The sequence below is a fragment of the Mustelus asterias genome, unplaced genomic scaffold (genome assembly GCF_964213995.1).
Source record: "Mustelus asterias unplaced genomic scaffold, sMusAst1.hap1.1 HAP1_SCAFFOLD_3614, whole genome shotgun sequence".
NCBI lineage: Eukaryota > Metazoa > Chordata > Chondrichthyes > Carcharhiniformes > Triakidae > Mustelus > Mustelus asterias.
Window position 1 is genome coordinate 235 of NW_027593559.1, and position 27662 is coordinate 27896.

Here is a 27662-nt window from a genome sequence, read left to right on the forward strand (position 1 = left end):
GGATTGAGGTGCGTGTCTATAGGATTGAGGTGTGTGTCTATAGGATTGAGGTGTGTGTCTATAGGATTGAGGTGTGTGTGTCTATAGGATTGAGGTGTGTGTGTCTATATGATTGAGGTGTGTGTGTCTATAGGATTGAGGTGTGTGTCTATAGGATTGAGGTGTGTGTCTATAGGATTGAGATGTGTGTCTATAGGATTGAGGTGTGTGTCTATAGGATTGAGGTGTGTGTCTATAGGATTGAGGTGTGTGTGTCTATAGGATTGAGGTGTGTGTCTATAGCATTGAGATATGTGTGTCTATAGCATTGAGGTGTGTGTCTATAGGATTGAGGTGTGTGTGTCTATAGGATTGAGGTGTGTGTGTCTATAGGATTGAGGTGTGTGTGTCAATAGGATTGAGGTGTGTGTGTCAATAGGATTGAGGTGTGTGTGTCTATAGGATTGAGGTGTGTGTCTATAGGATTGAGGTGTTTGTGTGTCTATAGGATTGAGGTGTTTGTGTGTCTATAGGATTGAGGTGTGTGTCTATAGGATTGAGGTTTGTGTCTATAGGATTGAGGTGTGTGTGTCTATAGGATTGAGGTGTGTGTCTCTAGGGTTGAGGTGTGTGTCTCTATAGGATTGAGGTGTGTGTGTCTATAGGATTGTTCACTTAAAGGAAGTGTCAGATATTTCTGCTAATTGGAATCTCTAAACATGAAGGAAGAACACCTTCCCAAACAGATTACGAAGGGAGGAAGTCTTCTTTGGTGGTTTGGACGTGGCTTCTCAAAAGGGGAACAATGTCCGCGTCGTAACAGATGGGCCGACCGAGGGGGGGGGTGCGGATCGGGTAACCTACCTCTCCTGTACTTGGGGCAGGGATTGCCCCTGTTCAATCCCCATCCGTTCCAGCCTGTGGCTCAGGTTATCCAGTTGGTTGCTGAACTCTTGGACTCTCAGTTTCTCGCTCATCAACTCCTGTGGGTGGCAAGGGTCAAAGGTCAAAGGGCATCCACTCGCTGGGGGTAGGGGGAAGGGGTTAGCAATCGTCAAACTCGAATCTGGGGCCCCCAAGGGGTGAACCCCTGACCCCCCACCCCAGGACAAAACATTTGCCAACAACACCAGTCCCAACACTCATAAACATAGTAGGCCTCAGGCCTAACTCCTGTTGCCAAGTTCGCTGCCCCCTGAGCCACGGGGGCTCCACCCGGCAACACCTGTGCCCTGGGAGGGAGCTAGGGCAGATGAAATGCAGGCCATTCGGCCCCTCTTGAGCCTGCTGTCCCCAACTCAACACGATCGGGGCCAATTTAGGTCAATTCCACTTCCCTGCCCCATCCCAAAATCCATCAAACCCAGCCTCGGATATGTCTCCAGGAGCGAGCTTCCACGGCTCTCTCCGGGATGGAGAATTCCAGAGATTCACCATCCTCCGAGGCAAGAGAATCTCTCCTCATCTGAATCCAAAATGGCCGACCCCCCTTACCCTGAGACCTCTCCCACTCCCAATCTTGACTGCCATCGAATCACACAGTGCTGAGGAGGCCCTTCGGCCCATCGAGTCTGTACCCACACGCGTGAAACAGCTGACCTGACCTACCTATGGTTCTGTGGCACAGTGGATGGCACGACTGCCTCATAGCACCAGGGACCCGGGTTCGATTCCCATAGCGGGGGAAGGAAAGGAGAGGGTGCAGAATGTAGGGTTACAGTCATAGCTAGGGTGTAGAGAAAGATCAACTTAATGCGAGGAAAGTCCATTCAAAAGTCTGACGGCAGCAGGGAAGAAGCTGTTCTTGAGTCGGTCGGTACGTGACCTCAGACTTTTATAAAGAAACGTAGAAGATAGCAGCAGGAGGAGGCCATTCAGCCCTTCGATCCTGCTCTGCTATTCGTCATAATCATGGCTGATCATCCAACTCAATAGCCTAATCCTGCTTCCTCCCCGTAACCTTTGACCCCGTTCACCCCGAGTGCTATATCCAGCCGCCTCTTGAATACATTCAATGTTTTGGCATCAACTACTTCCTGTGGGAATGAATTCCACAGGCTCACCGGGTGAAGAAATGTCTCCTCACCTCCGTCCTAAATGGTCTACCCCGAATCCTCAGACTGTGACCAGAGGATTGTAGTATCTTTTTCCCGATGGAAGATAATGGAAGAGAGAATGTCCGGGGTGCGTGGGGTCCTTGATTATGCCGGCTGCTTTGGCAGCGGGAAGTGTAGACATAAGAACATAAGAACTAGGAGCAGGAGTAGGCCATCAGGCCCCTCGAGCCTGCTCCGCCATTCAATAAGATCATGGCTGGTCTCTTCGTGGACTCAGCTCCACTTACCCGCCCGCTCACCATAACCCTTAATTCCTTTACTGTTCAAAAATCTATCTATCCTTGCCTTAAAAACATTCAATGAGGTAGCCTCAACTGCTTCACTGGGCAGGGAATTCCACAGATTCATAACCCTTTGTGTGAAGAAGTTCCTCCTCAACTCAGTCCTAAATCTGCTTCCCCTTATTTTGAGGCCATGCCCCCTAGTTCTAGTTTCACCCGCCAGTGGAAACAACTTCCCTGCTTCTATCTTACCTATGCCCTTCATAATCTTATATGTTTCTATAAGATCTCCCCTCATTCTTCTGAATTCCAATGAGTACAGCCCCAGTCTAGTCAGTCTCTCCTCATAAGCCAGCCCTCTCAACTCCGGAATCAACCGAGTGAATCTCCTCTGCACCCCCTCCAGTGCCAGTATATCCTTTCTCAAGTAAGGAGACTAAAATCGGCCCCACAGGTGGAGGAGGTGGTTAAGAAGGCGTATGGTGTGCTGGCCTTTATCAATCGAGGGATTGAGTTTAGGAGTCCGGGGATAATGATGCAGCTATATAAGACCCTCGTCAGACCCCACTTGGAGTACTGTGCTCAGTTCTGGTTGCCTCATTACAGGAAGGATGTGGAAAAGATTGAAAGGGTGCAGAGGAGATTTACAAGGATGTTGCCTGGATTGAGTGGCATGCCTTATGAGGATAGGCTGAGGGAGCTCGGTCTTTTCTCCTTGGAGAGACGTAGGATGAGAGGAGACCTAATAGAGGTATATAAGATGTTGAGAGGCATAGATCGGGTGGACTCTCAGAGGCTTTTTCCCAGGGTGGAAATGGCTGCTACGAGAGGACACAGGTTTAAGGTGCTGGGGGGTAGGTACAGGGGAAATGTTAGGGGGAAGTTTTTCACACAGAGGGTGGTGGGCGAGTGGAATCGGCTGCCGTCAGTGGTGGTGGAGGCAAACTCAATAGGGACTTTTAAGAGACTCCTGGATGAGTACATGGGACTTAATAGGATGGAGGGTTATAGGTAGGCCTAGAAGGTAGGGATATGTTCGGCACAACTTGTGGGGCCGAAGGGCCTGTTTTGTGCTGTAGTTTTCTATGTTTCTATGTAAAACTGTACACAGTACTCCAGGTGTGGCCTCACCAGCACCTTATACAGCTGCAACATAACCTCGCTGTTTTTAAACTCCATCCCTCTCGCAATGAAGGACAAAATTCCATTTGCCTTCTTAATTACCTGCTGCACCTGCAAACCAACTCCTTGAGATTCCTGCACAAGGACGCCCGGGTCCCTCTGCACAGCAGCATGCTGCAATTTTTTACCATTTAAATAATAGTCCATTTTGCTGTTATTCCTACCAAAATGGATGACCTCACATAGACAGAGTCAATGGATGGGAGGCTGGTTTGCCTGATGGACTGGGCTTCGTTCACGACCCTTTGTAGGTTCTCGATCGGTGAGGGGATCAAAGGTTACGGGGAAAAGGCGGGAGAATGGGGTTGAGAAACTTATCGGTCGTGGTGGAGCAGACTCGATGGGCCGAATGGCCTACTTCTGCTCCTATATCTTATCGTATTATCTGTGACAATAATAAATCAAATCCAAGGTGTGCTATCACCTATGCCGTCTACAAAAGCTGTCTTAAGCCTTTAACCCCACACCTGGAGTATTGGGTGCGGTTTTGGTCTCCTTATCTGAGGAAGGATGTCCTTGCTATAGAGGGAGCGCAGCGAAGGTTTACCAGGCTGATTCCTGGGATGGCAGGTCTGTCATATGAGGAGAGACTAAGTCGGTGAGGATTATGTTCACTGGAGTTTAGAAGAGTGAGAGGGGATCTCATAGAAACTTATAAAATTCTAACAGGGTTAGACAGGGTAGATTCAGAAAGAATGTTCCCGATGGTGGGGGGAGTCCAGAACTAGGGGGTCATAGAACATAGAAAAAATACAGCACAAACAGGCCCTTTGGCCCACAAGTTGCGCTGGTCATGTCCCTACCTACCTAGGCTTATATATAGGCTTACCTATAACCCTCAATCCTATTAAGTCCCATGTACTCATCCAGAAGTCTCTTAAGAGACCCTATCGAGTTCGCCTCCACCACCGCTGACGGCAGCCGATTCCACTCACCCACCACCCTCTGTGAAAAATTTACCCCTGACATCTCCTCTGTACCTACTCCCCAGCACCTTAAACCTGTGTCCTCTCGTAGCAGCCACTTCAGCCCTGGGAAAAAGCCTCCGAGAATCCACCCGATCTATACCTCTCAACATCTTGTACACCTCTATCAGGTCACCTCTCATCCTTCGTCTCTCCAAGGAGAAAAGACCGAGCTCCCTCAGTCTATCCTCATAAGGCATGCCACTCAATCCAGGCAACGTCCTTGTCAATCTTCTCTGCACCCTTTCAATCATTTCCACGTCCCTCCTAGTTTGAGGATAAGGGGGTAAATCTTTTAGGACGGAGGTGAGGAGAAATTTCTTCACCCAGAGAGCGGCGGAATTCATTCCCACAGAAAGTAGTTGAGGCCAAAACCTTGCGTGATTTCAGGAAGAAATTAGTTATCGCTCTCGGGGCTAAAGGGATCGAGGGATATGGGGGGGAATCAGGATATTGAATTTGATGATCAGCCATGATCAAAATGAATGGGGGAGCAGGCTCGAAGGGCCAAATGGCCTCCTCCTGCTTCTAGTTTCTATGTGTCTATATTCTAAGAGGTGGAGTTGCCGGCGTTGGGCTGGGGTGGGCACAGTAAGAAGTCTCACAACACCAGGTTAAAGTCCAACAGGTTTATTTGGAATCACGAGCTTTCGGAGCGCTGCTCCTTCAGCAGGTGAGCGGAGAGGTAGGTTTCACAAACACGGCGTATATAGACAGAGACACAATTGCAAGATAATGGTTGGATTGCGAAATCGCTTACCCTTCCTGTGGGGGAGCACTTCAGCAGTCACGGGCATTCAGCCTCCGATCTTCGGGTAAGCGTTCTCCAAGGCGGCCTTCGCGACACACGACAGCGCAGATTCGCCGAGCAGAAACTGATAGCCAAGTTCCGCACACATGAGGACGGCCTCAACCGGGATCTTGGGTTCATGTCACACTATCTGTAACCCCCACCATTTGGCCTGGACTTGCAAAATCCTACTAACTGTCCTGGCTGGAGACAATACACATCTCTTTAACCTGTGATTATCCCTCTCTCCACTCACTCTATCTGGACCTGTAAAGACTTGATTACCTGTAAAGACTCGCATTCCAACCATTATCTTGCAGTTGTGTCTCTGTCTAAATATGCCGTGTTTGTGAAACCTACCTCTCCACTCACTTGACGAAGGAAGCAGCGCTCCGAAAGCTCGTGGTTCCAAATAAACCTGTTGGACTTTAACCTGGTGGTTGTGAGACTTCTTACCGTGTTTCTAAGTTGAGAGGTCCTTTGCTTTTCCACCCCTGTCTCGTTCTCTGTTGAAAAGTGGGGGTTAGGATTTTGGGGTTGGATAGAGGGAGGATATGTCCCCTTTTTGTCGTACTCTGCCACCTTCCTTTCGGCCCACGTCTAACACTTGTTGCTCCCTGTGATGCCTTGCCGTTATCTCATGGCTTGTTGTCTTCGAGCCTCCTGGGACTTTTCCTTTTCTTTTATACATTATTACTACTCCTGTTAGTTTTTTTCTTGCGTGAGGTGGTGAATGGGGGGCACCCCGGTGTGAGGGGGGGAAAATAAGGGGTAGTTGTGGGTGGGGCAGGGGAGAGGAAAACAAGATGATGGTCTTGTTCTGTCGAGGGATGTTTTTTACACAGAGGGTGGTGGGGGCCTGGAATGCGCTGCCAAGTAGGGTGGTGGAGGCAGGCGCGCTGACATCGTTTAAGACTTACCTGGATAGTCACATGGGCGGTCTGGGAATGGAGGGATACAAACGATTGGTCTAGTTGCACCAAGGAGCTGCACAGGCTTGGCGGGCCGAAGGGCCTGTTTCCTGTGCTGTACTGTTCTTTGTTCTTGTTTTGTTTGTATTTTAGGTGGTTGGGGGGAGGTGGTTGTTGAGATGGTGTGTGTTAAGAGGAGGGGGCTGCTAGGTTGGGGGTTTATGTGTCCCTGGGATTGGGGTGGATTTGATTTGATTTATTATTGTCACATGTATTGGGATACAGTGAAAGTATTGCTTCGTGCACGCTATACAGACAAAGCATACCGTTCATAGAGAAGGAAAGGAGAGAGTGCAGAATGTAATGTTACAGTCACAGCTAGGGTGTAGAGAAAGATCAGCTTAGTGCGAGGTAGGTCCATTCAAAAGTCTGACGGCAGCAGGGAAGAAGCTGTTCTTGAGTCGGTCGGTACGTGACCTCAGACTTTTGTATCTTTTTCCCGACGGAAGAAGGTGGAAGAGAGAATGTCCGGGGTGCGTGGGGGGGGGGGTCCTTAATTATGCTGGCTGCTTTTCCCCGAGGCAGCGGGAAGTGTAGACAGAGTCAATGGATGGGAGGCTGGTTTGCACGATGGGACTGGGCTACATTCACAACCTTTTTATAGTTTCTTAGATGTCAAGGTGGGTGTGTGCGTTGGAGAGTTTTTTGTGGGGAATTTCCAGGTTGGGGTGACTTTGTGTCTGTTGCTGAGTTAGATTCAGGGGGTGGGGGGATAGTAGGTGGGCTACGGTGGGGGGGCGGGGGAAAGGTGGAAAAGTCCTGGGGGTTTCCTGATAGGGATGTTGGTGGGTAGGTTGTGGGTTGAAAGGTGGTTTGTTGTCTTCCCATGTCATAGAAATCATAGAAACCCTACAGTACAGAAAGAGGCCATTCGGCCCATCGAGTCTGCACCGACCACAATCCCACCCAGGCCCGACTCTCACACCCCAACATATTTTACCCACTAATCCCTCTAACCTACGCATCTCAGGACTCTAAGGGGCAATTTTTAGCATGGCCAATCAACCTAACCCGCACATCTTTGGACTGTGGGAGGAAACCGGAGCACCCGGAGGAAACCCACGCAGACACGAGGAGAATGTGCAATCTCCACACAGACAGTGACCCGAGCCGGGAATCGAACCCAGGTCCCTGGAGCTGTGAAGCAGCAGCGCTAACCCGCTGTGCTACAGTGCCGCCCCTTGTCTTGGCGTTTTGCCTCCTGTGTGGGTCTGTTCGGATGGGTGGGGTGAGGGGGCTCCCAGAGCTGGTGGGATGGGGTGACATTTTATCTGTGGGAGTTTGATGTTGTGGTGGGTGGGACGGTGTGGGGTGGATTCGGGCAGTATATATCGGATTGGTGTGGGGGCCGTAGTTGGCAGAGCGAGGGGGTGGCGGGAAATCCTCGTTTATCCGGATGGTTTATGGGTTTGGCATGAGGCAAGAACTTTAGTTGGCAGGACAAAGATAGCTTCTTTGACCATTTATTTATTAGTGTCGCAAGTAGGGAACATTTAAGACTTATCTAGACAGCTATATGAATGGAGTGGGAATGGAGGGATACAAAAGAGTGGTCTAGTTTGGACCAGGGAGCGGCGCGGGCTAATTGTTCCTTGTTTCTCGTTTCAAGGCTTCATTCTATGATCATCTTGCTGGTGCCAGTACAGAGCGAGACTGCGGATAGTTGGGAACCTGTCTCGGGGGCAGGGAATTCATATGGTGTTCGTGGAAGTGGAAATGACTAGGGTTGGGAAGCATTTTCCGATCAGGGCCATTGTGATCTCCTGGACTCGTTTCGATCGCCACAGGGGGTCGGAGAGGAATTTCCCAGATTTTTTTTTCCCCATATTGGCCCTGGGGTTTTTCACTCTGGGTTTTCGCCTCTCCCTGGAGATCACATGGTCTGGAATGGGGGGGTGGGGGTGAGTTAATAGGTTGTAATGAACAAAGCATCGTAGCTGTGAGGGACAGCTCGGAGGATAGGATATTGGTATGTAGATAGGCTGGAAAATTGGGCGGGGATCTTGGATTCAGGATTCAATCCTGGACCGGGGAGCGGCGCGGGCTTGGAGGGCCGAAGGGCCTGTTCCTGTGCTGTATTGTTCTTTGTTAGGCTTACATTAACAATGCAATGAAGTTACTGTGGAAGGGTATACTGAGGAAGAATTTAACATGGCCAATCCTCCTAACCTATACATCTTTGGACACTAAGGGGCAATTTAGCATGGCCAATCCACCTAATCTACACATTTTTGGACACTAAGGGGCAATTTAGCATGGCCAATCCACCTAACCTACACATCTTTGGACACTAAGGGGCAATTTAGCATGGCCAATCCACCTAACCCGCACATCTTTGGACTCTAAGGGACAATTTAGCATGGCCAATCCACCTAATCTACACATCTTTGGACTCTAAGGGACAATTTAGCATGGCCAATCCACCTAATCTACACATCTTTGGACTCTAAGGGACAATTTAGCATGGCCAATCCACCTAATCTACACATCTTTGGACTCTAAGGGACAATTTAGCATGGCCAATCCACCTAATCTACACATCTTTGGACTCTAAGGGACAATTTAGCATGGCCAATCCACCTAATCTACACATCTTTGGACTCTAAGGGACAATTTAGCATGGCCAATCCACCTAATCTACACATCTTTGGACTCTAAGGGACAATTTAGCATGGCCAATCCACCTAATCTACACATCTTTGGACTCTAAGGGACAATTTAGCATGGCCAATCCACCTAATCTACACATCTTTGGACACTAAGGGGCAATTTAGCATGGCCAATCCACCTAATCTACACATCTTTGGACTCTAAGGGACAATTTAGCATGGCCAATCCACCTAATCTACACATCTTTGGATACTAAGGGGCAATTTAGCATGGCCAATCCACCTAACCTACGCATCTTTGGACACTAAGGGGCAATTTAGCATGGCCAATCCACCTAACCTACGCATCTTTGGACACTGAGGGGCAATTTAGCATGGCCAATCCACCGAACCTACGCATCTTTGGACACTAAGGGGCAATTTAGCATGGCCAATCCACCTAACCTACGCATCTTTGGACACTAAGGGGCAATTTAGCATGGCCAATCCACCTAACCTACGCATCTTTGGACACTAAGGGGCAAGATAGCATGGCCAATCCACCTAACCTACACATCTTTGGACTCTAAGGGGCAATTTAGCATGGCCAATCCACCTAACCTACGCATCTTTGGACACTAAGGGGCAATTTAGCATGGCCAATCCACCTAACCTACACATCTTTGGACTCTAAGGGGCAATTTAGCATGGCCAATCCACCTAACCTGCACATCTTTGGAACTAAGGGGCAATTTGGCATGGCCAATCCACCTAACCTACACATCTTTGGAGTGAGGGAGAAACCGGAGCACCCAGAGGAAACCCACACTGACACGGGGAGAACATGTGGGGGTTAGGGGGAGTCTAACCCCTCCGCTTCGTCTCCCTTGAGTATTTTTGAGGCACTCACTTCGCGGAGGCTGGCTGATTCCTGCTTCTCGAGGGCCAGCCGCTGGAGGAGCTCTGCATTCTCCCTCTCCGCCTCCCTCAGCTTGTCCTGTGCCTCGCCGGCCTTCTGGGCCTCCAGCAGTTGCAGCCTGCGGTTTTCCTGCTCCAGGTTGGCCACCTTGAGGTGGTGCTCGTCCAGCAAGGTGTCGCGGGCCTGGGCCTGTTGCCTCAGCCGCCGGTTCTCCTTTCCCAGCTGCCTCGTCTCCCGCTGGGCCTGCTCCAGCTCCTGCTCCAGGCCCGCCCGGGCCTGCTCCAGTAGGCCTGTAGCCGACCTCTGCTCCTCCAGTTCCTGCTGCCGACCCTGGGCCTCAGCTTCCAGCTCCTCCGCCTCGGCCTCCAGCTCCGATACCCGTCTCCGGGAGTTCTCCAGGCTCCGGCTCAGCCTCTGGCTTTCCGCCTGAAGGCCCTGGTGCCCGGCAGCCAACTCCTCGGCCCTCTTGACGGAGGCTTTTAGCTGGTTGACCGTCCGGCGAAGCTGGTCCCTCTCCTTCGCCATCTCCTTGTTTTCCGACTCCAATTGGCTATTCAGGGCCCTGTCCATCTCCTGGATCTCCACCACCTCTCTCAGGTGACGGTTTTCCTGCTCCAAGTGGCTTCTCTCCGCCTCTGAGGCCTCCAGTTGGGCCCGGGCGCCCGCAAGGCCATCCAGGCTGCTCCGGAGCCTGCGGTTTTCGGCCTCCAGGTCTGACGCCTTCTCCTCCAGCGATGGCAGCCTCCCAAGGCTCATCTCCAACTCCAGGAGTTGCTTCCCCAATTGCTTATTCAGCCCCTCGACGCGGCCTAGTTCCTGCGCTGAAGCCTCGGCCTGGTCGGCCCTCTCCCGGCACAGCTCCAGCTCCACCAGGGCCTGCCTGCGCTCCGATTCCAGGGAGCTCTGCCTCAGCGAGGCCTCCATCATGGCCTCATGCAGGATCTTGTTCTCCCGCTCGACATCCTTCACCCGGACCTCGGCGCCGACCTGCGACCTTTGCCTCAGGGCATCCACGCTCTGCCTCAAGCGCTCGTTCTCCTGCTTCAGCTCCTGAACCTGCGGCAGAGAAGCGTTTTGGTCAAAGGGGCAGCACCGTCTTGCGGAGGGTCAGCGCCGAGGGATCGCTGCGCTGTTGGACGGTCAGTGCTGAGGGAGTGCCGCACTGTGGGAGGGTCAGTGCTGAGGGAGCGCCGCACTGTGGGAGGGTCAGTGCTGAGGGAGTGCCGCACTGTGGGAGGGTCAGTGCTGAGGGAGTGCCGCACTGTGGGAGGGTCAGTACTGAGGGAGTGCCGCACTGTGGGAGGGTCAGTGCTGAGGGAGCGCCGCACATTGGGAGGGTCAGTGCTGAGGGAGCGCCGCACTGTGGGAGGGTCAGTGCTGAGGGAGTGCCGCACTGTGGGAGGGTCAGTGCTGAGGGAGTGCCGCACTGTGGGAGGGTCAGTGCTGAGGGAGCGCCGCACTGTGGGAGGGTCAGTGCTGAGGGAGCGCCGCACTGTGGGAGGGTCAGTGCTGAGGGAGCGCCGCACTGTGAGAGGGTCAGTGCTGAGGGAGCGCCGCACTGTCGGAGGGTCAGTGCTGAGGGAGTGCCGCACTGTGAGAGGGTCAGTGCTGAGGGAGCGCCGCACTGTGGGAGGGTCAGTGCTGAGGGAGTGCCGCACTGTGGGAGGGTCAGTGCTGAGGGAGCGGCGCACTGTGAGAGGGTCAGTGCTGAGGGAGCGCCGCACTGTCGGAGGGTCAGTGCTGAGGGAGTGCCGCACTGTGAGAGGGTCAGTGCTGAGGGAGCGCCGCACTGTGGGAGGGTCAGTGCTGAGGGAGCGCCGCACTGTGGGAGGGTCAGTGCTGAGGGAGCGCCGCACTGTGGGAGGGTCAGTGCTGAGGGAGCGCCGCACTGTGGGAGGGTCAGTGCTGAGGGAGCGGGAGGGGGATTTGACCTCAGTCACATGGACAGCTAGGGGTCGTGTGCGGAGAGTCTCACACTCTCAGCCTTGGAGAATGTGGGGGAATCCTGATGGAATCCTGACCCAGGGAGTGGCAGGGGTCAGTCTGGAGGGTCTCCATGCCCAGTAGTGCCCGCTTAGTGTCTACTATACCTCCCGCTCACTGCTCTCCCTCAGAGACTGCATCGTTCGTTCAATTCTGACTTTCTCCATCATCAGGTCGGTGCTCAGACCCTGTGCAGTCTGTAAACTCTGCGTCTCATCATTAACCTGAGCTCGCAATCTCTCCACCTGGCCAAACACAGACAGAGTCAGTGTGTGTGGAACCCGTACCCCAGTGAGAGTCAGTGTGTGTGGGACCCGTACCCCAGTGAGAGTCAGTGTGTGTGGGACCCGTACCCCAGTGAGAGTCAGTGTGTGTGGGACCCGTACCCCAGTGAGAGTCAGTGTGTGTGGAACCCGTACCCCAGTGAGAGTCAGTGTGCGTGAGACCCGTACCCCAGTGAGAGTCAGTGTGTGTGGGACCCGTACCCCAGTGAGAGTCAGTGTGTGTGGGACCCGTACCCCAGTGAGAGTCAGTGTGTGTGGGACCCGTACCCCAGTGAGAGTCAGTGTGTGTGGGACCCGTACCCCAGTGAGAGTCAGTGTGTGTGGAACCCGTACCCCAGTGAGAGTCAGTGTGTGTGGGACCCGTACCCCAGTGAGAGTCAGTGTGTGTGGAACCCGTACCCCAGTGAGAGTCAGTGTGTGGGACCCGTGTCCCAGTGAGAGTCAGTGTGTGTGGGACCCGTACCCCAGTGAGAGTCAGTGTGTGTGGCACCCGTACCCCAGTGAGAGTCAGTGTGTGTGTGGGACCCGTACCCCAGTGAGAGTCAGTGTGTGTGGGACCCGTACCCCAGTGAGAGTCAGTGTGTGTGGGACCCGTACCCCTGTGAGGATGAGTGGGGGAGATGAGGAGTGGGTGGATTTCGGGCCTGTATTTACTGTTTTCTGTAGTTGTTGGTTCTCTCTCTCCAGGGTAAGTATTGTGGTACTGGCATCGGCACTGGCCACTCGCAATTGGTCCTCTTTCCGCCTGAGGTCCTGATTCTCCCGTTCCAGTGTCAGGAGCTGGTTGGAAGTCACTTCATCCACCTCATAACTGAGAGGCTTCTCAGTCCCTGCAAGAGACCCCAGAAAGTGACTTCACAGAGTGCACTGCCCCTGTCCTGGGAGTGTTTGATGGGGAGACAGTGTAGAGGGTGCTTTACTCTGTATCTAACCCCGTGCTGTACCTGTCCTGGGAGTGTTTGATGGGGGACAGTGTAGAGGGAGCTTTACTCTGTATCTAACCCCGTGCTGTACCTGTCCTGGGAGTGTTTGCTGGGGGACAGTGTAGAGGGAGCTTTACTCTGTATCTAACCCCGTGCTGTACCTGTCCTGGGAGTGTTTTATGGGGGACAGTGTAGAGGGAGCTTTACTCTGTATCTAACCCCGTGCTGTACCTGTCCTGGGAGTGTTTGATGGGGGACAGTGTAGAGGGAGCTTTACTCTGTATCTAACCCCGTGCTGTACCTGTCCTGGGAGTGTTTGATGGGGACAGTGTAGAGGGAGCTTTACTCTGTATCTAACCCCGTGCTGTACCTGTCCTGGGAGTGTTTGATGGGGGACAGTGTAGAGGGAGCTTTACTCTGTATCTAACCCCGTGCTGTACCTGTCCTGGGAGTGTTTGATGGGGGACAGTGTAGAGGGAGCTTTACTCTGTATCTAACCCCGTGCTGTACCTGTCCTGGGAGTGTTTGATGGGGGACAGTGTAGAGGGAGCTTTACTCTGTATCTAACCCCGTGCTGTACCTGTCCTGGGAGTGTTTGATGGGGGACAGTGTAGAGGGAGCTTTACTCTGTATCTAACCCCGTGCTGTACCTGTCCTGGGAGTGTTTGATGGGGGACAGTGTAGAGGGAGCTTTACTCTGTATCTAACCCCGTGCTGTATCTGTCCTGGGAGTGTGTGATGGCGGGACAGTGTCGAGGGAAACTCTGCCTTATCCCTTACTTTCGTAGTGTGGCATATTCTCCGAGATCGATTCCATTCTGCTGCTGAGCTGTGTTGATTCGCTCCGATCCTTCTTCACCTCCATCTCCAGGTATAGATTCTCCTCCAGAAGTTCTTCAATTCTTTGTCGATCGGTATTTCGTTCCTGAGAAGGAGAACACTCTTCAACTAAAATCAGGTCAAAAAAAACTAAACGTGTTGGAGGTTCATTCCCCCAAATCCTCAATTCACACTTTGACAGCAGATTTTCACAGTAACTTCATTGCGGTGTTAATGTAAGCCGACTCGTGACACTAATAAATAAACGTTAACTTGCACATTCTCCTGACCATACAGTGAACTGCACCCAGCCATATAAATACTGTGGCTACCAGAGGAGCAGCAGGGTGGCACAGCGGGTCAGCGCTGCTGCCTCACAGCGCCAGGGACCCGGGTTCGATTCCCGGCTCGGGTCACTGTCTGTGCGGAGTCTGCACGTTCTCCCCGTGTCTGCGTGGGTTCCCTCCGGTTTCCCCCCACAGTCTGAAAGACGTGCTGGTTAGGGTGCTAAATTCTCCCTCAGTGTCACCCGAACAGTTGCCGGAGTGTGTGGCGACTGGGGGATTTTCACAGCAACTTCATTGCGGTGTTAATGTAAGCCGACTTGTGATCATAGAACCCCTACAGTGCAGAAAGAGGCCATTCAGCCCATTGTGTCTGTACCGAGCACAGTCTAACACAGGCCCTTTCCTTGTAACCCCACACATTTACCCTGCTAATCCCCTGATACTCGGGTCAATTTAGCATGGCCAATCCACCTAACCCGCACATCTTTGGACACTAAGGGGCAATTTAGCATGGCCAATCCACCTAACCCGCACATCTTTGGACACTAAGGGGCAATTTAGCATGGCCAATCCACCTAACCCGCACATCTTTGGACACTAAGGGGCAATTTAGCATAGCCAATCCACCCAACCTACACATCTTTGGACACTAAGGGGCAATTTAGCACGGCCAATCCACCTAACCCGCACATCTTTGGACACTAAGGGGCAATTTAGCATGGCCAATCCACCTAACCCGCACATCTTTGGACACTAAGGGGCAATTTAGCACGGCCAATCCACCTAACCTGCACATCTTTCGGACTGTGGGAGGAAACCGGAGCACCCGGAGGAAACCCACGCAGACACGGGGAGAACGTGTAAACTTCACGCAGACAGTGACCCGAGCCGGGGATCGAACCCAGGTCCCTGGCGCTGTGAGGCAGCAGTGCTAACCACTGTGCCGCCCCTAATAGATAAGGTTAAACAGAGAGTTTGGCTTGTGTCAGCGTGGAGTTCACACCATCTGCAACACCTTCCCCCCAGTGAGACTGGCATTATTGACACCTCCGTCTCATAGAACATAGAACATTACAGCGCAGTCCAGGCCCTTCAGCCCTCAATGTTGCGCCGACCAGTGGAACCAATCTAAAGCCCCTCTAACCTACACTATTCCAATATCATCCATATGTTTATCCAATGACCATTTGAATGCTCTTAATGTTGACGAGTCCACTACTGCTGCAGGCAGGGCATTCCACGCCCTTACTACTCTCTGAGTGAAGAACCTACCTCTGACATCTGTCCTACATCTCTCACCCCTCAATTTAAAGCTATGTCCCCTCGTGCTAGCCAACACCATCCGAGGAAAAGGGCTCTCACTATCCACCCTATCTAATCCTCTGATCATCTTGTATGCCTCTATTAAGTCACCTCTTAACCTTCTTCTCTCTAACGAAAACAACCTCAAGCCCCTCAGCCTTTCCTCATACGATTTTCCCACCATACCAGGCAACGTCCTGGTATGGAGGGTCTTAGCTATGAGGAGAGATTGGGTAGACTGGGGTTGTTCTCCTTGGAAAGACGGAGAATGAGGGGAGATCTAATAGAGGTGTACAAGATTATGAAGGGTATAGATAGGGTGAACAGTGGGAAGCTTTTTCCCAGGTCGGAGGTGACGATCACGAGGGGTCACGGGCTCAAGGTGAGAGGAGCGAAGTATAACTCAGATATCAGAGGGATGTTTTTTACACAGAGGGTGGTGGGGGCCTGGAATGCGCTGCCAAGTAGGGTGGTGGAGGCAGGCACGCTGACATCGTTTAAGACTTACCTGGATAGTCACATGAGCAGCCTGGGAATGGAGGGATACAAACGATTGGTCTAGTTGGACCAAGGAGCAGCACAGGCTTGGAGGGCCGAAGGGCCTGTTTCCTGTGCTGTACTGTTCTTTGTTCTTTGTTCTTTGTTCTAAATCTCCTCTGCACCCTTTCCAACACTTCCACATCCTTCCTATAATGCGGCGACCAGAACTGTACGCAATACTCCAAGTGCGGCCGCACCAGAGTTTTGTACAGTTGCAGCATGACCTCCTGGCTCCGAAACTCATTCCCTCTACCAATAAAAGCTAACACACCGTAAGCCTTCTTAACAACCCTATCAACCTGGGTGCCAACTTTCAGGGATCTATGCACATGGACACCCAGATCCCTCTGTTCATCCACACTGCCAAGTATCTTACCATTAGCCCAGTACTCTGTATTCCTGTTACTCCTTCCAAAGTGAATCACCTCACACTTTTCCGCATTTAACTCCATTTGCCACCTCTCAGCCCAGCTCTGCAGCTTATCTATGTCCCTCTGTAACCTGCCACTTCCCTCCGCACTGTCCACAACTCCACCGACTTTAGTGTCATCCGCAAATTTACTAACCCATCCTTCCACACCCTCATCCAGGTCATTAATAAAAATGACAAACAGCAGTGGCCCCAAAACAGATCCTTGCGGGTACACCACTAGTAACTGAACTCCAGGATGAATATTTCCCATCAACCACCACCCTTTGTTTTCTTACAGCTAGCCAATTCCTGATCCAAACCACTAAATCACCCTCAATCCCATGTGTCCGTATTTTCTGCAAAAGCTTACCAAGGTTTGCAGCGGACGGCCGCGTTCGAGATGAAACTCTCCTTCTATTTCTGTCCCCCCTCCCCCTCCGCAGCCCTCCTCTGCCTCGATCGGCAGATCCTCCCTCCGTCCTCCCTCCCCCCTCCCACCCTCCCTCCCCCCACCTCCTTCCCTCCTCCATCCCTCTCCGTCCTCCCTACCTCCCCCCTCCTTCCCTCTCCACTCCCTCCTCCTCCTCCCTCCCTCCGTACCTCCCCCCTCCCTCCCCCCACCCTACCTCCATCCCTCCCCATCCTCCCTACCTCCCCCCTCCCTCCCTCTCCACTCCCTCCTCCTCCTCCCTCCCTCCCCGCTCCCTCCCCGCTCCCTCCTCCTCTCGCTTACCATCTCGAGGTCCTGGAGGCCGGCTCGGAGCACCAGGTTCTCCTTCTCCAGCTCATGCAGTTTGTCACAGCGAGCGCGGGCAGCCCCCAGCTGCTCCTCCAGCATGGCCTTGGTCTCCAGCAGCGCCCGGCTGTACTCTCGCTCCTCCTGCACCAGGCGGGCGGAGGGGCAAAACCCCATCCCATTACACCGAGGGGCAAAAAAAGAGAAACAAAACAGGGGTATTGGCCCTGTCAGGTCCATTCATTCCTCAGAATAGGCGTAGGCAGCACTGCTACTGTTGTTGAACAGGTCTTAAAATTAACATTACAGAAAGTCAACGGGAAAAGAATCATAGAATCCCTGCAGTGCAGAGGGAGGCTATTCGGCCCATCGAGTCTGCACCAACCACAATCCCACCCTACCCCCATGTATTTATCCCAGCTAGTCTCCCTGACACGAAAGGGCAATTTAGCATGGCCAATCCACCTAACCCGCACATCTTTGGACACTAAGGGGCAATTTAGCACGGCCAATCCACCTAACCTGCACATCATTGGACACTAAGGGGCAATTTAGCATGGCCAATCCACCTAACCCGCACATCTTTGGACACTAAGGGGCAATTTAGCACGGCCAATCCACCTAACCTGCACATCATTGGACACTAAGGGGCAATTTAGCATGGTCAATCCACCTAACCCGCACATCTTTGGACACTAAGGGGCAATTTAGCATGGCCAATCCTCCCAACCTACACATCTTTGGACACGAAGGGGCAATTTAGCATGGCCAATCTACCTAACCCCCGTACATCTTTGGACACTGAGGGGCAATTTAGCATGGCCAATCCACCTAACCCCCGTACATCTTTGGACACTAAGGGGCAATTTAGCATGGCCAATCCACCTAACCTGCACATCTTTGGACACTAAAGGGCAATTTAGCATTGCCAATCCACCTAACCCCCGTACATCTTTGGACACGGAGGGGCAATTTAGCACGGCCAATCCACCTAACCCCCGTACATCTTTGGACACTAAGGGGCAATTTAGCATGGCCAATCCACCTAACCTGCACATCTTTGGACACTAAAGGGCAATTTAGCATGGCCAATCCACCTAACCTACACATCTTTGGACACTATGGGGCAATTTAGCATGGCCAATCCACCTAACCCGCACATCTTTCGGACTGTGGGAGGAAACCGGAGCACCCGGAGGAAACCCACACAGACACGGGGAGAACGTGCAGACTCCGCACAGACAGTGACCCAAGCCGGGAATCGAACCCGGGTCCCTGGCGCTGTGAGGCAGCAGTGCAAGTCCACTGCGCCACCATGCCGCCCAATCTTTATGGGCACCCCTTCCTCACTCCAACTGCATTCCCAATGGTACTGAGATCAATTGTATCTTCCCAATTGGACAGAATTAGCTGAGGGATTGGAGAGGGAGTTGCAGGCCTGTCTGACCCTCCAGCTTTGGACCCGGTTACGGGATTTGTGGGGTAAAAAATAAGCACTCGCTTTACCCGCCAACTCCCCCGCCCCAACCACAATTTTCCCCCTGGGTACCCTCCCCCTCGCCCAGTACCCCTCCTCTTGTAGACGTACCTCCACCTTCCCCCGGTAGAACTCGATGCTGTTCAGCCTTTCCTTGTAGGCCTTGACCTCACTCTGGAGCCTGTCCACGCGGGTGGCCTTCTCCCGCAACACGTCAACCTCATCGCGGTACGTTCTAACGGCACGGTTCTCCAACACCAACTCCCGGTTCTGAGGCAGAGGAACAGGACAACTCAGGGAATGTAGAGGGAGCTTTACTCTGTACCTAACCCTGTGCTGTACCTGTCCTGGGAGTGTTTGATGGGGGACAGTGTAGAGGGAGCTTTACTCTGTATCTAACCCCGTGCTGTACCAGTCCTGGGAGTGTTTGATGGGGACAGTGTAGAGGCAGCTTTACTCTGTATCTAACACCGTGCTGTACCTGTCCTGGGAGTGTTTGATGGGGGACAGTGTAGAGGGAGCTTTACTCTGTATCTAACACCATGCTGTACCAGTCCTGGGAGTGTTTGATGGGGGACAGTGTAGAGGGAGCTTTACTCTGTATCTAACCCCGTGCTGTATCTGTCCTGGGAGTGTTTGATGGGGGACAGTGTAGAGGGAGCTTTACTCTGTATCTAACCCCGTGCTGTACCAGTCCTGGGAGTGTTTGATGGGGACAGTGTAGAGGCAGCTTTACTCTGTATCTAACACCGTGCTGTACCTGTCCTGGGGGTGTTTGATGGGGACAGTGTAGAGGGAGCTTTACTCTGTATCTAACACCATGCTGTACCAGTCCTGGGAGTGTTTGATGGGGGACAGTGTAGAGGGAGCTTTACTCTGTATCTAACCCCGTGCTGTATCTGTCCTGGGAGTGTTTGATGGGGGACAGTGTAGAGGGAGCTTTACTCTGTATCTAACCCCGTGCTGTACCAGTCCTGGGAGTGTTTGATGGGGACAGTGTAGAGGCAGCTTTACTCTGTATCTAACACCGTGCTGTACCTGTCCTGGGAGTGTTTGATGGGGGACAGTGTAGAGGGAGCTTTACTCTGTATCTAACCCCGTGCTGTACCTGTCCTGGGGGTGTTTGATGGGGACAGTGTAGAGGGAGCTTTACTCTGTATCTAACACCATGCTGTACCAGTCCTGGGAGTGTTTGATGGGACAGTGTAGAGGGAGCTTTACTCTGTATCTAACCCCGTGCTGTATCTGTCCTGGGAGTGTTTGATGGGGACAGTGTAGAGGGAGCTTTACTCTGTATCTAACCCCGTGCTGTACCTGTCCTGGGAGTGTTTGATGGGGGACAGTGTAGAGGGAGCTTTACTCTGTATCTAACCCCATGCTGTACCTGTCCTGGGAGTGTTTGATGGGGGACAGTGTAGAGGGAGCTTTACTCTGTATCTAACCCCGTGCTGGCTCGCATGGGGAGTGGGGGAGAATGTGGGATTCACTCCCACGGGGAGTGGGAAGAATGTGGGACTCGGTCCCACGGGGAATGGTGGAGAATGTGGGACTCGCTCCCACGGGGAATGGTGGAGAATGTGAGACTCGCTCCCACGGGGAGTGGGGGAGAATGTGGGACTCGCTCCCACGGGGGAGTGGGGGAGAATGTGGGACTCGCTCCCACGGGGGAGTGATTGTGGTGAATATTGGGGGGAGTTAAGGAGGTGCGGGAAGCTGGATGAACACACGAGGGAGAGAGGAATAGAAGGATATTGCGATGGGGGAGGAGGGGTGCATGTGGAGCAGAAAGGTCAGTATGTGCTGGATGGGCCGTGTGGCCTGTTCCTGTGCTGGGCTTTATTATAATTGTTATGTTGTGAGGTTACTGCAGGATTATAAACCCTCAGCGCCTGGTGGGCAAAGCCCTGGACGTGTCTACCTGTTTCTGCAGCCGTTTCCATTCCACCTGCAGCTCCTCCAGCTCCTGTCGGCTGTCCTGTAATTCTTCAGACTTCTCCTCACTGCCCACAGGAAACAGATTGTTAAAACTCCCAATCCTGGCTTCAGTTCAAACAGGGACAGCCCTGCGCCAACCAACACCGTGACACACTGCATCTCGCTCTGTCTCTCTCTCTCTGTCTCTGTCCCTCTGTCTCTCCCTCTCCCCCCCTCTGTATCTCTCCCTCTCCCTCTCCTTGCCTCTCCCTCTCTCCCCATCTGTCTCTGTGTGTCTCTCACTTTCTCCCTCTTTCTCTGTTGTCTGTCCCCTCCCCTCTGCCTGTCCCCCCTCCCCTCTGCCTGTCCCCCCTCCCCTCTGCCTGTCCCCCCTCCCCTCTGCCTGTCCCCCCTCCCTTTTGCCTGTCCCCCTTCCCCTCTGCCTGTCCCCCTTCCCCTCTGCCTGTCCCCCCTCCCCTTTGCCTGTCCCCCTTCCCCTTTGCCTGTCCCCCTTCCCCTCTGCCTGTCCCCCTTCCCCTCTGCCCGTCCCCCCTCCCCTCTGCCCGTCCCCCTTCCCCTCTGCCCGTCCCCCTCCCCTCTGCCCGTCCCCCTCCCCCTCTGCCTGTCCCCCCTCCCCTCTGCCTGTCCCCCTCCCCTCTGCCTGTCTCCCTCCCCTCTGCCTGTCTCCCTCCCCTCTGCCTGTCCCCCTCCCCTCTGCCTGTCCCCCTTCCCCTCTGCCTGTCCCCCTTCCCCTCTGCCTGTCCCCCTTCCCCTCTGCCTGTCCCCCTTCCCCTCTGCCTTTCCCCCCCCCCGCCTGTCTCCCCCCGCCCCCCCCCCCCCCGCCTGTCCCCCCCCCCCCCCCGCCTATCTTCTCCGTCCCCCCCATCCCCCCCCTCTGCCCCCCCGGTCCGCCCCCGTCCCCCCCATCCTCCCCCTCTGTCCCCCCCCCTCTCTCAGCCTATTATACTCACAGTTCCTGTCGGAGTCGGCGTAGTTTGGACTTGCAGTCGGCCAGTTGAACAGTCAGGTGTTGCCTGTTCTCTCCTGCCCTGTGACAGACCATGCCCTCGCCATTCCCCGTGCCAAACACGTGCTGTGATTGCCAAACATCCTTCTCCTGGATCATCTCCGCCATTCTCTGTAGGAGAGAGGAAGACCTGCGAGTGAATGGCCAGAGCTGGTGAGGTCAACCGGAGTCAACTGGAGTCAACCAGTTGCAACAGATGTCAACCAGGGTCAACTGGGGTCAACCGGGGTCAACCAGTGCCAACAGATGTCAACCAGGGTCAACTGGGGTCAACCGGGGTCAACCGGGGTCAACCAGTGCCAACAGATGTCAACCAGGGTCAACTGGGGTCAACTAATGTCAACTGGGGTCAACCGGGGTCAACCAGTGTCAACAGATGTCAACCAGGGTCAACTGGGGTCAACCAGGGCCTACAGATGTCAAACAGGGTCAACCGGCATCAGCCGGGGTCAACCGGGGTGAACCGGGGTCAACCAGTGTCAACAGATGTCAACCAGGGTCAACTGGGGTCAACCAGTGCCAACAGATGTCAAACAGGGTCAACTGGGGTCAACCAGGGTCAGCCAGTGCCAACAGGCATCAACCGGGGTCAACCAGTGCCAACAGATGTCAACTGGGGTCAACCAGGGTCAACTGGGGTCAACCACTGCCACCAGATGTCAACTGGGGTCAACCAGGGTCAAAGCGGGTTGGGCGTAGCCAGGCCAGGGTTTACAGAGGGAAAGATGGCCAAGGGAGGGGTGATGGAAATCACGTGAGAGAGGGGGATTTGGGTGAATGAGAGGGAGGGGGGAGGGGGAAAGCCCCCCCAGCACCAGCCATGGATTTGGGGGGTGAGGATTGAGTTTCCATCTCAACACAGTGGGAGAGGAGTGAGCAAAGAGCGAGAGAGAGGGAGGGGTAAAATTAAAAAGAGAGGAGTGAGAGGGAAAGAGCGAGTAAGAGGGCAAGAAAAAGGATAAATGAGGGAAACAGGGAGGGAGAGAGGGAGGATGAGGGGAAGAGAATGGGAGACACAGCGCGAGAGAGACAGAAAGAGAGAGAGAGAATCTTTACCTCCATATTCTCATCTCTCTGGTTCACCAAGTCCTTTAGGTGTTCGGCCATGTTGTGGAAGAGAACTTCTAGCTCCTCCCGGGAGCTGGAGGAAAAGTCTGGCCAGTGAAGAGGCAGCATGTTCTGCTGGTTCTGCGTTATCTAAAAGCCAAGCCGAACGCAAGTTAGAATCACGGAACGGGGACAGCACAGGAGAAGGCCATTCGGCCCATCGTGCCCAGGCCAGCTCACTCTACCAGGAGCGAGTCCCTTTTTGCCCTGTCGCCCTTTCCCCCTTGGCAAATGACCCGAGTTGAAAGTGTTGTGAAGGTGAGTTTATAAAGATGGAAAGACTGTTTGCAAAGAATTGTAAAAAATGTTAGCGGGAAAGAAAAGAGTGCGTGATCCCTACTTTTCTTCAGTGTTCACCAAGGACAGGGGCCATGCTTTTGAGGATGAGTGTGAGATACAGGGGCGGCACGGTACCACAGTGGTTAGCACTGCTGCTTCACAGCTCCAGGGACCTGGGTTCGATTCCCGGCCTTGGGTCACTGTCTGTGTGGAGTCTGCACATTCTCCCCGTGTCTGCGTGGGTTTCCTCCAGGTGCTCCGGTTTCCTCCCACAGTCCAAAGATGTGCGGGTTAGGTTGATTGGCCATGCTAGAAATTGCCCTCAGTGTCCTGAGATGCGTAGGTTAGAGGGATTAGTGGGTAAAATATGTTGGGGTATGGGGGTAGGGCCTGGGTGGGATTGTGGTCGGTGCAGACTTGATGGGCCGAATGGCCTCTTTCTGTGCTGTAGTGTTTCTATGATTCTATGAAACTGGATTTGAGTCCAGTGTTTGGATGCAGAGTACACACAGACTCGAAGTTGCAACAACTTGTTTCGAAGCATCGGGGTTGCTTTGGTAACAGGCTTTAGACAATCAGCTATTAAGAACCCAACAGATTTGAAATTGCTGTTGTCAACAACCTCAAACCAATCATGGTGTCAGATAACAAAGAACAAAGAAAATTACAGCACAGGAACAGGCCCTTCGGCCCTCCAAGCCTGCACCGACCATGCTGCCCGACTTAACTAAAACCCCCTACCCTTCCGGGGACCATATCCCTCTATTCCCATCTTATTCATGCATTTGTCAAAACGCCCCTTAAAACTCACTATCGTATCCACTTCCACTACCTCCCCCGGCAGCGAGTTCCAGGCACCCACCACCCTCTATGTAAAAAATCTGCCTCGTACATCTCCTTTAAACCTTGCCCCTCGCACCTTAAACCTATGCCCCCTAGTAATTGACTCTTCCACCCTGGGGAAAAAGCTTCTGACTATCCACTCTGTCCATGCCTCTCATAATCTTGTAGACTTCTATCAGGTCGCCCTTCAACCTCCGTCGTTCCAGTGAGAACAAACCGAGTTTCTCCAACCTCTCCTCATAGCTAATGCCCTCCATACCAGGCAACATCCTGGTAAATCTTTTCTGTATCCCCTCCAAAGCCTCCACATCCTTCTGGTAGTGTGGCGACCAGAATTGAACACTATATTCCAAGTGCGGCCTAACTAATGTTCTATAAAGCTGCAACATGACTTGCCAATTTTTAAACTCAATGCCCCGGCCGATGAAGGCAAGCATGCCGTATGCCTTCTTGACTACCTTCTCCACCTGCATTGCCACTTTCAGTGACCTGTGTGCCTGTACACCCAGATCCCGCTGCCTATTTTAAGGGTTAAATAATTTATTTGTAAAAAACTCTTAAGGGTTCTGCCATTTACTGTATATTTCCTATCTGTATTAGACCTTCCAAAATGCGTTACCTCACATTTGTCCGGATTAAACGCCATCTGCCATCTCTCCGCCCAAGTCTCCAACTGATCTATATCCTGCTGTATCCTCTGATGGTCCTCATCGCTATCTGCAAATCCACCAACCTTTGTGTCGTCCGCAAACTTACTAATCAATCCAGTTACATTTTCCTCCAAATCATTTATATATATTACAAACCACAAAGGTCCCAAAAAGTGTGAAGTCATCACGAGTATAAAGTTCAGAGCAACAGCCATCTCAGAGGAACATCTCTGGAGCCAGAGCCAGATCAACTGAAGCAGTTAAGGGCAGTTAGATCAACTGAAACAGTTAGTTCTTAACTCTTAAGAGAACTCGCCATTTAACCAGCGAAAAGTACCAAATCAGGCAATGGACAACCGCAGAAGAACGCCAAACTTTTCCAAGCCATCAGACCTGGTTGTATATAGTTTTACTTTAGAGAGTGACTAAAATTCTGTTATTACTGTTTTGGTACTGAATGATCCTTGTCTTTATTTGAACAGCATTACAATCGAGCTCATCCTTTAATTAAAATGATGTGGAGATGCCAGGCTGCGGTGGGCACAGTAAGAAGTCTCACCACGCCAGGTTAAAGTCCAACAGGTTTATTTGTAATCACGAGTTTTCGGAGTGCTGCTCCTTCCTCAGGTGAGAGGAAGTTCCCTGATGAAGGAGCAGCGCTCCGAAAGCTCGTGATTCCAAATAAACCTGTTGGACTTTAACCTGGTATCGTGAGACTTCTTACTTTAATTAAAAATGTTACTGGTTCAGTAACTTCCTGGTTGGTTGAATAAGATAACTTGTTCATTACTCACTTACAGTGAGTGTCAGGTCGTTATCTTAATGATCCTTGACTTTATTTGAACAGCATTGCAGTCAAACCATTCTTTAATTAAAAATGTGACTGGAAAAGTGAATCGTGTGGAGGACGGAGAAGATCTGCAGAGAGATTTGGACAGGCTGAGTGAGTGGGCGAGGATATGGCAAATGGAGTATAACGTTGATAAATGCGAGGTTATACACTTTGGAGGAAATAATAACAAATGGGATTACTATCTCAATGGAAACAAATTAAAACATGCTACCGTGCAAAGGGACCTGGGGGTCCTTGTGCATGAGACGCAAAAGCCCAGTCTGCAGGTACAACAGGTAATCAAGAAGGCAAATGGGATGTTGGCCTATATCCCAGTCCAAAGATGTGCGGGTTAGGTTGATTGGCCAGGTTAAAAATTGCCCCTTAGAGTCCTGGGATGTGTAGGTTAGAGGGATTAGTGGGTAAAATATGTGGGGGTAGGGCCTGGGTGGGATTGTGGTCGGTGCAGACTCGATGGGCCGAATGGCCTCCTTCTGCACTGTAGGGTTTCTATGATTCTATATCGCGAGGGGGATAGAATATAAAAGCAGGGATGTCTTGATGCACCTGTACAGGGCATTGGTGAGGCCGCAGCTGGAATACTGTGTGCAGTATTGGTCCCCTTATATGAGGAAGGATATATTGGCATTGGAGGGAGTGCAGAGAAGGTTCACCAGGTTGATACCGGAGATGAGGGGTTTGGATTATGAGGAGAGGCTGAGGAGATTGGGTTTGTACTCGTTGGAGTTTAGAAGGATGAGGGGGGATCTTATGGAGACTTATAAGATAATGCGGGGGCTGGATAGGGTGGAGGCGGAGAGATTCTTTCCACTTAGTAAGGAAGTTAAAACTAGAGGACACAGCCTCAAAATAAAGGGGGGTCGGTTTAAGACAGAGTTGAGGAGGAACTTCTTCTCCCAGAGGGTGGTGAATCTCTGGAATCCTCTGCCCACTGAGGTGGTGGAGGCTACCTCGCTGAATATGTTTAAAGCGCGGATGGATGGATTCCTGATCGGTAAGGGAATTAAGGGTTATGGGGATCAGGCGGGTAAGTGGTACTGATCCACGTCAGATCAGCCATGATCTTATTGAATGGCGGGGCAGGCTCGAGGGGCTAGATGGCCTACTCCTGATCCTATCTCTTATGTTCTTATGTTTAGTTAAAGTTCCTGGTTGGTTAAATAAAACAACTTGTAAATTATTCACTTAAAGCCAGTGTCAGGTCTTTAGCCTAATGAACGTCTAAATGTTAATGGAGAAGTGTTAATATCTTCCCAAACTCTTTTACCAGATTACGAAGTGAGGTAAAGGGGATTAACCTCCGCGTTGAAACAAGAGCCTCGAAAGAAGCTGTCTCCTCCCCGTCCACACAGACAGTGCATCCGTTCACACTGCCGCACTCCCCAAGGGAAGCCCAGACTGACCTACCTCCTGAATATGACTGGCGACAGACACTTGTGTGTCTAAATCCAGAGTCTGAATCTGCCCGATGAATTCCTCCTTTCTCTCACACTGCAACAGAAGACAGGCACATTAGCGGCACTCCCTGATCCCTGTCTATGTCTCCCCACTCCCCCCACCAGCCCACCGTCACCCTCACTGAACGAGGGGGAACCTCGCCAGGTGCAAGCACCCGCCTCTGGTAATGGGAGTTCCCCCCCCCCCCCCCCCCCCCTGTCCCCTGCCAACGTCAGAGTGGTGTGTAATGATAGCATAGAATCAGGTGGCACGGTGGGTTGGCACTGCTGCCTCGCAGCGCCAGGGACCCGGGTTCGATCCCCAACTTGGGTCACTGTCTGTGTGGAGTCTGCACGTTCTCCCCGTGTCTGCGTGGGTTTCCTCCGAGTGCTGCGGTTTCCTCCCACAGTCCGAAAACATGCTGGTTAGGGTGCATTGGCCGTGCTAAATTGCCCCTTAGTGTCCAAAGATGTGCAGTTGGGTGGATTGGCCATGCTAAATTGTCCCTTAGTGTCCAAAGATGTGCAGGTTGGGTGGATTGGCCATGTTAAATTGCCCCTTAGTGTCCAAAGATGTGCAGGTTAGGTGGATTGGCCATGTTAAATTGCCCCTTAGTGTCCAAACATGTGCAGGTTGGGTGGATTGGCCATGCTAAACTGTCCCTTAGTGTCCAAAGATGTGTAGGTTAGGTGGATTGGCCATGCTAAATTGCCCCTTAGTGTCCAAACATGTGCAGGTTAGGTGGATTGGCCATGCTAAATTGTCCCTTAGTGTCCAAAGATGTGTAGGTTAGGTGGATTGGCCATGCTAAATTGTCCCTTAGTGTCTAAAGATGTGTAGGTTAGGTGGATTGGCCATGTTAAATTGCCCCTTAGTGTCCAAAGATTTGTGGGTTAGCTGGATTGGCCATGCTAAATTGTTCTTTGGACACTAAGGGGCAATTTAGCATGGCCAATCCACCTAACCTGCACATCTTTGGACACTAAGGGGCAATTTAGCACGGCCAATCCACCTAACCTACACATCTTTGGACACTAAGGGGCAATTTAGCACGGCC

General features: G+C 52.4%; 1 protein-coding gene across 1 annotated transcript; it reads right to left on the bottom strand.

Annotated features, from left to right (window-relative positions):
• Positions 1-843: 843 nt before the first annotated feature.
• LOC144490687 (girdin-like) lies at positions 844-26656 on the bottom strand (the record flags this gene model as incomplete). The annotated part of the gene is made up of 11 exons (XM_078208389.1): positions 26576-26656; positions 22493-22633; positions 21381-21547; positions 20414-20495; positions 18607-18765; positions 17016-17162; positions 13703-13847; positions 12654-12829; positions 11823-11960; positions 9724-10788; positions 844-962 (listed from the first exon to the last, which is right to left on the bottom strand). Coding segments are annotated over exons 2-11 (2318 nt in total), but the record flags the coding sequence as incomplete, so codon positions are not given.
• Between the last annotated feature and the right edge of the window lie 1006 nt (positions 26657-27662).